The 12608-nt window shown below is 60.7% G+C and overlaps 1 protein-coding gene across 1 annotated transcript; it reads right to left on the bottom strand.

The window, feature by feature from the left end:
* Window positions 1-19: 19 nt before the first annotated feature.
* Window positions 20-12063, bottom strand: UBTF (upstream binding transcription factor, RNA polymerase I; the record flags this gene model as incomplete). Its single annotated transcript, XM_009880090.1, has 19 exons — window positions 11944-12063; window positions 8897-9072; window positions 8521-8604; window positions 7652-7807; window positions 6801-6865; window positions 6029-6149; window positions 5425-5535; window positions 4985-5118; window positions 4452-4593; window positions 4013-4054; window positions 3110-3223; window positions 2759-2914; window positions 2126-2281; window positions 1777-1887; window positions 1599-1687; window positions 1204-1393; window positions 891-938; window positions 581-649; window positions 20-166 (listed from the first exon to the last, which is right to left on the bottom strand). Coding segments are annotated over exons 1-19 (2169 nt in total), but the record flags the coding sequence as incomplete, so codon positions are not given.
* Between the last annotated feature and the right edge of the window lie 545 nt (window positions 12064-12608).

Genomic DNA, 12608 nt, shown 5'->3' with positions numbered 1-12608 from the left:
GCACCCAGCGCAGCCTCACCTCGTCCCCGTCCTCGCTCTCCTCCTCGCTGCTGGACTCCGAGGAGTCGCCGCCTTCCTCTGACGAGTCGCCGTTGTCATCGTCGTCATCCTCGTCGTCGTCCTCGTCTTCCTCCTCATCTTCCTCCTCGTCGTCGTCCTCTGACTCCTGCGGGGCGGGAGGGGGTCGGTCGTGGGCGGGCGCCCCGGGACACCAGCACCCATGGGTGCACCATCCCATCCTTGGCCATCAGCCTTCAGGTTCCTCCATCCACCCAGTGGGATCAGGTGGCTCCTACCCCACACCTTGTCTGGGAGTTTTTCCCCATTTATGTTAAAAACGGCCCCAAAAAGACTCCCAGAAGGGGGTGCACGGGGATGTCGCAGACTACAGGGTGGGGAAGTCAGACCAGGGGGGTTTTGAGCACCGATTTGGGGAGGTTATTGTCTCGAGGACAAGGCAGGTGGCAGAAAGCACCAGGGACGCCTCAAGCAAGAGGTCTGGGTCCCCCCCTGGGACGCTCTCCCCAGGGAGAAGGGTGCTGGGTGTCCCCAACGCGCAGCACGGCCGTCCTGCACTCACCGACTTGGATTGCATCGTTGGCTTCATCTTGGGGTTGGGGCCCCGGATCTTCCCTATGCTCTTGCGTTTCTGCAAGGAGGAAGGGAACAAGATAAAACCGTTTAGTGCTGCACGACTCCAGCTCGGCTCCTTCCCAGTGCCCAGCACGGAGAAAAACCCACTGCCGAGCTCCTACAGGGGTGAACCCCTTTGCGGGGCTCTCCCGAGCTCAGCTCATCTACCGCACACCCCAACCCTGATCCCAGCCCAGCCCAAAGCCCCCAGGTCCCGTTCCCCCCCACCGGTATGGCGGTGACGGGTGGATACTCACGTTGGAAGTGTGTTCCTTGTAGGCAGCCCGCTCCTGAGGCGAGAGGCTCTGCGGAGACAGGGGAGACGGTCAGGGCGCACGGAGTGGGGGACGGAGCGGGGAAGGACTCTAGCACAGGGCGCCCCCTCCCCACCTATATATATGTGGGTTTTTTTAAAGGCTCTTAAAGTTACAAAATGTCAAAAAAGGGGTCCGGAGATGGTGGTTGCCCAGGGGCAGGCTGTGAGCAAAGACCACGCCAAGTATCCCCAAGGACATCCAATCCCAGAGCCCCCCAGTGCCACTCCACCGTGAGTCAGGGTCCGATGCTCACCTTGAGCCAGATTTCGAGGTGCACCTTGTACTGTTTCTGCTGCTCCTCCGCCAGTTTTTTATAGTGGTCCTTCTGGCCCTGGGAGATGCGCTGCCAACGGCTGCCGATCTCCACCATCCGCTCCTTCAGCGGGAGGTGGTTCAACTCCCCGTTTGACAGCAGCTCCTGGGAGAATTTCTGGTAACCGTTCCTGTGAGAGAGGAGCGCGGAGACCACATCGGACGGCGTGCACGGAGAACCGAGGTGTCCACAAGCAACCCGCACTAACCACCAGCCATCCTCACCATGGTCCAAGCCCACGCTGCCTCCACCCCACGGCTGCTCCAGGCTGTTTTCCACCAGCCTGCTTGCCCAGCCAGATCCAACTTTTCGGACCCCAGACCCCGGGTACTCACATAGGAGGTTTCTTCGGCTCTCCCTGGAACTTCATTTTCTTGGCGGAGTTGGTGGAGCATGGAGGGGCCCGCATCTCGCTTAGCTCCCTCTGAGCCGGAGAAGAGAGAGGGGTCAGGGAGAGAGGGGCAGTACCGGCTGCGGGGGCACGGTGAGGGGTGGGATGGAGCAGGGACCCACCTCGTATCGCTTCTGATCCTCCGCCGCTTTCTTGATCCACATCAGCTTCTCCTTCTTCTCCATGTTGTTCCAAGTGGCCTCCATGGCCTTCAGTGCCTTCCCCCGGTCGTTCTGCGGCACAGACCCCCCACGCCACGTTACAGATGCACCCAAGACGTTGGAGCGCTACCGCCGTCTCCACCGTGGGCCACAGGGCACCCGCTCCCCTTGCTGTGACCCCCATCCTCCCCGTGGCTCCCAGCCCCAACCTGTTGCCTCGGGTGTGAAGGCAAGGGAGAAGGTGCAAGGCAATGCCTGCTGGTGGGAGTGAAGACCCCAATTCAAGCTCCTTTCCCAGCCCACTCCTCACCTTGAAACGAGCCAGGTAGTCTCCGATGACGCTCTGTTGCCAGATCTCCTCAGCCGTCTTGGGAGACTCGGGCAGCTTCCCGCGCTCCTCTTTATCTGAGCCGTGCTTCTTCTCCGACTGTGCCTTCATCGCCGCCTCCCGCGCTTTGTACTTGGCCTGCGCAGGGGTGCACGGCGCGGGTGAAGGGGCAGCACAGCCCCCCGGGCACAAGCCCCTCGGCCACTGAGCAGCAGGACGCCGTAGCTTCCCCCAGTGCTGTCCCCACAGCAGCACCAGCAGCGCCCCGCCACGCACACCCAGGTCTCGGGACTCTTATCCCCAGAGAAAACCATCAAGCCTTTAAATTGAGGGTCAAGGACCCTCCAAGGTTTCCTTAACTGCTGGGTTTTGACCCACCAGGTCACGAGAAGAGGGCATAGCTGGTGGCACCCATCGGTGCCAACACGGGTGCTTGGGTGATGGCTCGCTGGAGCTGTGATGCTCCTGGGGACAATCATCCCCCAGCTGCGGTGCCCGGGGGGCGAGCAAAGCCCCTTGCAGCAGGACAAGGACAGGCAGCATCCCCTGGACTGCTGGACGTTCCCAACGGAGCAGCAGAGACAAGGATGGAAAAGGGTCGGGGATGGTACCGACCTTCTTCTTCTCGGAGAGGTCATTCCACATGCGGGCCAGGAGCCGGGTCAGCTCGCTCTCCGACAGCTCCGGCCGCTCCTCCTGCAGCTGCTTCCGCTTCTCCTCCGAAAAGATGAACATGGCGGAGATGGGCCGTTTGGGCTTTTCTGAGCTGGCCTGCGGGAGGGACACGGGGCCCGTGGGTGGGGGCAAGCCCACAGAGGGACCTGCCTCGCACTGGTGGCCTCCAACCCCAGGAAAAACATGGTGAAAGAACCAAGGAACAAAGCCTTCAAAGCGCTGTGAGATGCCAGCAACCCCATCCCATGTGTCTGGCACGTGCTGCCCCATCTCCCCAGTTGCTCCTCTCACCTTGCCCGTCTCTGGTGAGGACTTTTTGGATGCAGGACTCGTCGCCCCTTTCCGGTTGCTGCCCAGCATCTTCTCCTCGCCTAGCACCCGCTGCTGCTCCTCCTCGGGCAGGCTCTGGGTGGCACAGGAGGAGAGACACGGTTAGATGGCCCCAACGCTAACGAGGCTTTGGTGCAATCAGGCAATGGGGACACTGGGGAGGGGGGAACTAACGCACTCAGTTGTCCCAATCCAAAAGCCACCCCCGCCAGGGCCGACATCAGGCACGGAACGCCTGGGTGCGCAGCTTGGGGGTCCCCACGCCTCTGCCTCCCCCCTCGCCAGGCAATGTCACCCTTCCTTCCCCAGCTCTGTTCCCCTCCCTGGCTCGGTCTCATCTGCTTCCTCTCTGCAAAGGCAGGGCGGGCAGGTGCCCGGATCCACGCGCACCCCTGGGTTTTCCACCCCCCTGCCCTTGCAGCCGCAGCCGGGGCCGCGTCACGTCCGCCCGGGGACCGAGCACGATGCTGCGACGGCCTCGGTGCGGCTCCCCCCACCTACGCCCTGGCCGAGGGAAGGAAGCGAGAAACACGCTGCCGCCTGCACGGTCGCAGCCACTGGTGGCAACCCCTCCTCCAGCACCAGCCCTCCGCTCACCCCCGGCTTCCCCTCCTGCCTGGGGGGGTGCTCTGTCCCCACCTCCCAGCGCTCAACTGGAAGACACTGGGTCAGGTATTAGGGCAGGTAGGGAAGGGTCAAGACCCTGTGCAAACACCTCTGCACAGCACCCACAGCTGGGTCCAGCCACATTTTGGGGGGAGCAGAAGAGAGCAACATCAGTGCAGCCTCCGTTTAACCCATCCCGGTCCCCGGCCAGGGCTCCCTCTCCACATTTGGGGTCTCCAGCACCCTCACATCACTCACCTCCAGGAAGCGGAGCAGCTCAATCTCGTAGTCTTTCTTTTTCTGGAGGGAGATGGAGACATGCGGTTACACGGAGATTATCCCCCCTTCCTATCCCTGCCTCGTGCAGTCCCCTCAGCCCCCTGGGCAACAGCATCCTCCACCCGGACCATCTCCTGGCTCTACACACATGGACCGGGGAGACAGAGGACCAAGGGAGGTGACTGAAGACCTCAGGACGAACTGGCGGTCAAGACAACAAGAACAGGTATTGAGGAAGGGCAAAGGGCTCATCTCCAGCGAGATTTGTAGCCCAAACCCTTCCATCCTTTGGGGTTGCACTAGATGATCTCCAGAGGTCCCTTCCAACCCTGACCATTCTGTGATCCTACTCCTCCCTCCCCACAGCGCTGGTGCCCATCTGCCCGTCCACCCGTCTTGTCCATCCTCATCCGCTCACCTGATCACACTTTTTGTGGTACGCGTCTTTTTCCTTCTGGGAGAGCAGCTTCCACTGCTGGCTGCACAGCACCATCCGCTCGGTGCTGGGCACGTCTTTCATGTTGGCCATCAGCTCTGCACAGTACAGGGAGTAGCTATTCCTGCAACCGATGGAGGGACATTAGGGACAACCCGCCTCGCTCACGTCCCCATTGCGGAGCTGGTTGGGTGCTAAGAGCCCCCCAAGACGCCTCCAGCTGCCTGCTGGGCTGCACTGGGCAGTGAAGAGCTGTGCTAGGTGTGTCTGTGTTTTAGGGAATCTAAGGGTTGGATTACGCCCTAACCCAGAGCATGCAGCATCACCATAAACCTTGCTCAGATTCTCAGCGAATGTATATTTAATGTATATTTTAGGACCAGTTTAATGGAGTCATTGACAGCCATGGTCCCAGAAATGATGCTCTTGTCGGTCTCAAAGCCACGTAGAACCCCAGCTTCCTCGTTAGCACGAACCAGCGTCCGCACGATAGCTCAGAGAGGGACGGTACTCACGGAGGGGGCTTTGTGGGTCGGCCATCAAACTTGTCCTTGAGCTGGCGCTCGGCCTTGGTGAGGGTGGAGCGGGTGATGCCCTCCTCGCTGATGTTCAGCTCGGGGTGCTTCTGGATGTAGTCACGCATGATCTCCTGCAAAGGATGGAGAGCAGTCAGGAGAAGGGCTCCGATCCCCGCTTGGCTGGGGGCCGGAGGAGGAGGAAAGAGAAGCCAACCTTTGCCCTAATCATCTCCCCAGGGACACTTCTCCCTTCCCCAAACGTCGCTGGAGGAGGCAGTGCTCAGACTCACTAGGGACCTGCAGGGATCTGGCTGAACCCCCATGCTGGCTATTGGGTGAGGCTAGCTAGCCGCAGGTGGCTAGTGGCCGGGAGGCAGAGTGGCTCAGAGTGAACGTAGGGACGAGTGTGGAGGGGAACGGGTGAGGCTGCTCCCTACCTCGTACTCCTTCCGCTGTTCCAGGGCCTTATGAATCCATTTCAGCCTCTTTTTATCCGAGAGTTGAGACCACTGCTTGCCCAGCGACTCTTTCACCTCCTTCGTGGTGGCCTGAAAACCCAAAGCCAGAGGTGAGGGCAGAGGGGTAAACTCCAAAAATAGAAGAGGGGGGGTAAAAAAAAAAAAAATTAAAAAAAAAAAGGCAAAAATAGTGTGGCCTGCCGTCTTGTCCTGGCGGCACCCGGCTTGGGGCCACGGGGCGGCTGCTAGCCAAGCTCGCGGCCAGGGAAGGGGGTGCGTGCAAGTGTGGGGCTTGGCCAGAGGTGGATGTCTGTGCTGGAAATCTTTCCTGCCCTGACTCAGGCTGTGGTCACCCCTTCAACTGCAGGCAAAAAATGGGGTCTGTCTCCCCCAGAGCCTCTTCCAGATGTGCAGAGTCCCTTCTTACCTCTGTCCAGACTGCTGGGAGCTTCTAGCGGTGTCTTCCATCCCGTCCCACCCCCCCTAAAATGCTTCTCTCCTTTCCCCCTCCTCTCCCCCCAGCAGCGGGGTACAGGACCCCTCAACACTCACACTCACACGCACTCCCACCCACCGTACTCACATCTGGACGCACTTTCAAGTAGATCTTCTTCTCGTGGTTGTACCACAGCTGTTGGGGGGTCTTGGGTTTTTCGGGGACGTCAGATTTCTTGGCGTTCTGGATGAGATCCGGGTGATCTTCCCTTTACCCAGCAGGGAGGCGGGGAAGGGAGAGCGTTATGGAGGTCGCAGGTGGAAGGAGAGTACCCCTTAAACCTCCCCGCTAAGGGGTAACCATCACTGCTGGGCCAAGCCCCCATGGGCTCAGATACCGGGGTGGGGGGACCAAAAAGACCAGAAGGGATTTTAGGAATGATCTGAGTCTGCCCCTCCTGGGGGAGCATCAGCTAGGAGCATCCCCTTCACGGCACCAGGCTGGGCTGCATCCCTGGAGCAGCGGCAGATCATCGGGAATGCCAGGAACCACCTGGGTCACAGTGACCACGTTCAAAGGAAAGGACTGGAGGGAACGGGGTGGTCACTTCAGCTTTTAACAGTACCGGTGGCAGAGCTCCTGTCCTCCCCCTGCAGACCCTAACCCCCAGAGCCTAGCTGGTCCTCCGCTCTCTCCCCCTCGCCGAGTCACCCAGCTGGAGGGCTGCTCTCAGACACTTGCTCTTCCTTTTTTCCTTTCCTTGCTCTTTTTTTTTTTTTTTTTTCCATCATCCCCCCTTCCCTTCTGCTTCCAAGCCGCAGCGCCCATCAGAGCTTCCTCCGTGAGCCACACGAAGGAGGGGAGACTGGGTCTGCCTGGAGGGGCCCAGGGAAACGCAGGGAGGGGGCTGCCCGCTCACCTGAACCTCGCCAGGTTCCTCTCAAACTCCTGCTTCTCTCGCTGGAAGTCCTGGATGTATTTCATCTGGGGACACAAAGCCACCAGGGAGGTGGAGAGAGGGACATCAGCACTGCGGAACAGGCAGGCAGATACATCCCTGTCGACTGGGCACCCCACCACCCCGCAAAGGGACCCGAGGGCTCTCCAGCCCATCTGACCAGTCCTGCAGCTCCCAGCTGAGGGTTTCCAGCCTGCCCAGGGATTTGGAGGCAGGATCTCTCCTCTTCCTCCACCCAAGCAGTCCTGGGCAAGAGGGCACAGCAGGACTTTGTGCCCTGGACCTTTCCTGCCAGTGGCAAATCCACCCAGATTGAGAGCAGTGGAACCCAAAATGCCTGTCTGGGCTCTCCATGGTCCAGTCAAGCCCAGGGCCACCTCCAGAGCTGGGCTGAGATGGGCACCTCTCCTCCCAGCGTCTCCCATGGCTCAGAGCAGAGCCTGTCCCTTCCATCCCTCACTCGGACAGGGCGGCCACGGTGAGGCGTGTGATTTAACCCCAGCATTAAACACAGATCCACCCAACAGCAAAGTCACCATCCAGGTCCGTCTGGAAGAGACGGACCAACGGACAGACCCAGCCAGCCTCCACCCCACGGATCCTGGGAACCAGGACAGGAAAAGGAAAGGAAGTCTTACTGGTCTGACAAGACTAAACAAGCACCCGGCTTTCTCCCATCGAGAGTCGGATTCAACCCTCACCAGGCAGAGGCTGGGCTCTGCTGGTTGTACTGGGAGAGTCTGGGCAGTCAGAGCCTGGCACACGGAGGCAGACAAGTGGGAAGGGGCTTGCTGACTCCCCCCACCCCATACCTTTTTCTTCTCGGGAAGCTCCTTGTATTTCTTGGACAGGATCTTGGTGAGATCCAGGTTGCTCATTTCGGGGTGAAGCTTGGCATATTTGGCTCGCTTCTCCATGAAGAAGCGGAAATAGGGAGTCAGGGGCTTCTTGGGGAAGTCGGGGTGTTTCTGGGGAGACAGCAGAGCGGCAGATACTGAGTGCGGAGCCGGTGGCACTGCGGAGGGCACAGCCAAACCCTGCCGGCTCCCAGCTCCCCCCTGGTACTGGGGAAGACCTGCCTCCATCCAGCCCCACTGGTAATCCAGCTCCCTGAGATGGGAACACCCCGGCTTTGCAGGCAAGGGGGGAAAAAACACTAGGAACAAGGGCTCCCTTCCCCAGGAACTCCAGCATCCCAGGGCCGAGTATCTCGGGAGCAGCCTCCGGCCATCCAGAGCTGTTGGCACAGAGCGGTTGTGCCGCAAGAGGGGAAACTGAGGCAGGAGGAGGGGACCCCGGATCCACCTCCCAGGGATGGCCGGTGGCAGAGCATCGGCTGCCCCGGTGCCAACCCGGCCAAAAGCAGCACCCCACCCGACCCGGCAGGCCAGGAATAGGACGGCGGCTTCCCAGCGCCCCCCCCGCCGGTGCTAAACTTGGATGCAGGCTGCCCGCGATACAGCCAGCCATATTAAATGTACCCTGGACTTGGCCCGTGCCCAGAGCCCGTGGCCTCCGGAGCCTTGGGCAGCCGGCCGCGGGGATTACGGGCAGTGAGGTGCCTGCAGGGGCTCTGGTGGCAGAGCCACACGGGTCTGGGGTGCCACACGGGTGACAGCCTCCCATCCTGGGGAAGGGGGAGGTCCCCCTTTAGGGCCCAGTCCCAATTCTTGTCCGATACCTTGAGTTTTTTGCCCTTGTAAGGATTCTTCACGTGCTCTTCAGCGTCCATAATGAGCTCCGTGAGGGTCCGAAACTTCCTCACCTGCAGGGTCAACGAAGGGCCACAAAGTGAACAGGCGCGGGGTGGGGGACAGGGCAGGTCACCGCTCGACACCGCATAAACCCACAGGGTTTTCATAATGCCACTGCGCAAACAACCCATCCCCGCACCTCCGAGGGGTTCGCAATGCCACTGGCAGCGGGGTGGTGTCGGCACTAAGGGCCGAGGACTCGGGGCGTTGAACTTGAGCGATTCAAACAGCCCTGGGAGGTCACCGGGATGCTCGGTCCCTCTCGCAGAGACTCCCTCCAAGCCCTGTGCGGCTGTCGGTTACCTCGTTAGAAATCTCCATCCACTTCATCTTGCACATCTCCCCTGAAAAGTCCTTGAAAGCCACTTTCTCCCAATCCAGGTGGGACTCGGTGGTTTTGAACTTGCTCCCGTCGTTGGAGGGCAGGTTATTCTTCATGCACTCCAGCAGAGTCAGCATGTCCTCCTGAGACCAGCGGTCTGAGCACCAAAGAAACAGGCTTAGCGATGGGCAGGCAGCTTTCCCGGCAGGACACGGGGACTACAGCTCCCGGCGTGCAGCTCCAGACCACACGCTGGGACACGTAATCTCCACATGCTGCCTCTCGAGATTAAAGATCAAAGGGACCTGGCTGTTTCCATCACCCTCCAGCAACTTTCTACGGGCCAAAACAATCCCAGGCAAAGCTAGAAAATCCACTCGGTGCAAACCAGAGAGACTCGCTCGCCCCAGTACACCATCAGATAAGGGGATGGCTCTGCTGCGCGGGAGCAGAGGGCTATTCCCTACGCACGGGAGCGAAGCCCGGCAGAGAGAGACGGGAGCGACGTGCTCTCCAGCCAAGGAGGAAGCAGGGAAACCCACTTTCTAAGTGGAAAAGATGTGTCCGGAGCAATGGAAAACCCTGCAGTGCTGCTTTTCCTCCAACTTGGAGAGCCTTGCCATCACCTGGGACCTAGCTCCATGTTGACCTCTGCCAAGGTCAAAGCTCCGATACCACAAAGCGGGGTGGAGGGGGGGCAGAACCCAGCACAGCCCCCCGCCCCGTCTCGCAATGGGGTCCCTGACGGCACAGGTTTGATGGTTACACCACCCCAACATCCCCCCAAGCTGCTGGGAGGAGCATCCCCAGCTCCCATACGGACAAGATGCCGGGATGGTGGGACGGGTGCATGGCAAAGCCGGGGAGCCTGGAGCAACTGGGAGGCCGGGATGGGCAGCGGCATCGTGCCGGCACAGGCAGCAAGGCAGGACATCCCAGCACCGAATGCCCCCATCCAGCACCAACTTTGGGGCTGCTTCCTCACCAGGGGAATTCCGCTGCCGGGCTCTCTGCTCCGAACTGAGGAGAGGAGCCCTGGGGTGATCCGCAAACACGGGCGGCCCTGGGGAAAAGCAACGGGTCCTGGGAACGGAAAGAGAGGTCCCCGGGGACAGGTTGGAGGAGGAGCAGAGCCCCGAGCCGCACGCCTACGTGGCCCTGGCTGATTCAGCCCGGGATGGGCAACCGAACCCAAGGGGTCCCCGGGCATGGGACTGGGTCTCCAGGGTGTCCCCTGCCCCACGTCACTGCTGGGGCAAAGACTGGGGCGTTCGGAGCTGCCTAAGGAACACAGAGCATCCCGACGGAATGGGGATGGTGCGGTCCATCACGGATTTGAGGGGAACATCGCGCTCTCCCTCCGTCCCCAGGAATGAAAAACAATCCCCCAGAAATACCCAGCTGCGGCTCTCCCTCCGCTCAAACTCAATACACACGAAAACACCACCTCTGCCTCCACCTCCCGCCACTGCATCGGTCTGGCAAAGGGCAAACACCCCCGCACCCCCCCCAACCCCAAATCCCAACAAAAGATGTTAAAGGACACGTGGGACCCACAGCCGGGGCACGGGGGGAGCACAGCCAGGACCTGTCCCCCCCACCCCATTTCCCCTGCTGGACCAGGCTGGGGGGCCGAGGCAGAACAGTTTGGGATCCAGCCGGTCCTGTAGTTACCTCACCAGGTCCGTTAGGGATTAATTGGGAAGGGGGGAGATGGAAAGAGCCCCCCCATAAAGCAGGGAGCCCAGGGGCTCAGGATGTGTCTCCACACTCCCAACTTCGGAGCCCGAAAAAGTCACGAAGGGTAAAAAGAGATGGGAAGCCCCCATCCCCTGCCGTGCCTCGGGGTGGGGGGGAATCAGAGCTGGGGGGTGGCACCGAGCCCCAAATTTTATCTTCCTATTTTTCCCACCTGCTTTCCAGCCCTTCCCCAGATAAGGACCAACAAGGCAGAATTGGGCCGTGAAGCCAGTGCCAACTTTACTTGCAGAAACCAGGAGAAATACCCGAAAGCAGCACAGCCACGAAAATCAAGTGGGGAGGGAGAAAGGGACGCAACTCCCCCCCAAACCTGACCCCATCAACAAGCTCTGTGCCTCAGTTTCCCCCCTCCAACACAGAAACGCCACAAGACCTTTGGCCCCGCGTGACCCCCCTGATGGCAGACAGCCGAAACAATCACAACCCGCAGGAATACATAAAAAAACTGTGGAAACCTCTCCGAACACTCGCTGGCAGCGGGGTGGGGACCCCACTGCTCAACGCCGCCTCCCCCCATCCCTCCATATCCTCTCTCTCCTGCCGGGGTTTGCCGAAAAATGCCGGAATTGCAGAGTTCACCCGCCAAAGATGAATGGGGTTGTCTGTGCCCTGGGACCGATTTATCCCCGGCTCTCCTGGCATCGGCCGGGCCGGGTCTATATTAGGAAAGCTGCCCCGGTGTAATTAAATCCAGCTAAAGACCCGGCGAAGGACACGTGCTCCAGCCGGGTTCGCTCGGGGCAACGCACCGACTGCGGCAAGGGAGGAAAGACAGGGGGACCAGGCAGGCCAGGGTGGCCGGACTGTGCTCCCGGGGCTTTGCAGTGCACCCAGGGAATTTTTGGGTGGCGGGCTAGCAAAGCCCTGCTGCCCCAAATAAAAACATCCCTTTTTTACCTTGTTTTCCTCCCCCTTTTTCCAATAAAAGCTGAACCTCTGATGTCATCCCCGGGGTCTGGAAGCTGGAGGCCCAAGGTAACGGCTCCGGCTTTTAATGCAGGCCAGATGTGGTCGGCGAAGGCAGCACCTCTTTGTGCCAGCCCGTGTCCCCCCCCTCCCCTCCCTGAACCGAAACACCCGCCACCCAAAATGAGCATCCCCGACACCCTTCGCCGGAGATGGAGCGGCTGCCAGCACGAGCATCCGCGCGCTCCCAGACGTGTGCGTGCTCTGGGATGGGGATGAGGCAGATGCCCCACAGCAGTGGTACTCCCGTGGGACCCCCGGTGTGGTGGTGGTGGTGGTGGTAGGTTTGGGGGGGGCTCACCTTGGTTTTTGGGAGCTGTCATTTCCAAGTCTGCAGGGCACTCGGCTTCGCCGTTCATCCTCCACCTGCCTGCGCCCACGCCGGCTCCCTCGCGCGCTACCCGAGATCACTCGGCTCTGCAAGCAAAGGGAGACCCCCGCTAGGCACCCCCCCATGGAGGGGGGAGACCCCGATCCCTGACAGGGAGCCTGATCCAGGTGTCCATACCCGCTCCCCCCAAGATGAATGGGGTGCTGGGATCCCCCACACACCCAGCCCTGCGAGGTTTGAGGGGGCCTTGGAGAAGGGGTGCAGAGAGGAGAAGGTGGGTGGCTGGGGGTGGTCCCCCCAAAATCCTGGGGGGGTTGAGGAGGGGGGTCCGGAATGGCGGCACAATCGCAGGGGGAAGAGAAAAGGGGGATGTGGGAAGGGAAAAAGGGTTTGGGGGGGGATGTCCCAGGGGGAGGAGGGGGGCAGGATCTGGGGGCATCCCCACAGATCCAAGGGCAGAAGGGTTCAGGGGGTCTCCCTGAGGCGAAGGGGATCCATAGATCCCGGGGTCACAGAGCCAAGAGGGGTCCCAGGGATCTCCCAAGGGGGGTCACACACATCACCACCCCCAAAAGGGGGGTCTCAAAAGAAGGGAAAACAGAGATCCAGCAAGACCTTCCCCAAGGGAGGGCAGG

The sequence above is a fragment of the Charadrius vociferus genome, unplaced genomic scaffold (genome assembly GCF_000708025.1).
Source record: "Charadrius vociferus isolate BGI_N301 unplaced genomic scaffold, ASM70802v2 scaffold3122, whole genome shotgun sequence".
Taxonomy (NCBI): Eukaryota; Metazoa; Chordata; class Aves; order Charadriiformes; family Charadriidae; genus Charadrius; species Charadrius vociferus.
The sequence above is the reverse complement of the archived record's forward strand: the minus strand, read 5'-3'. Positions and strand labels throughout refer to the sequence as shown.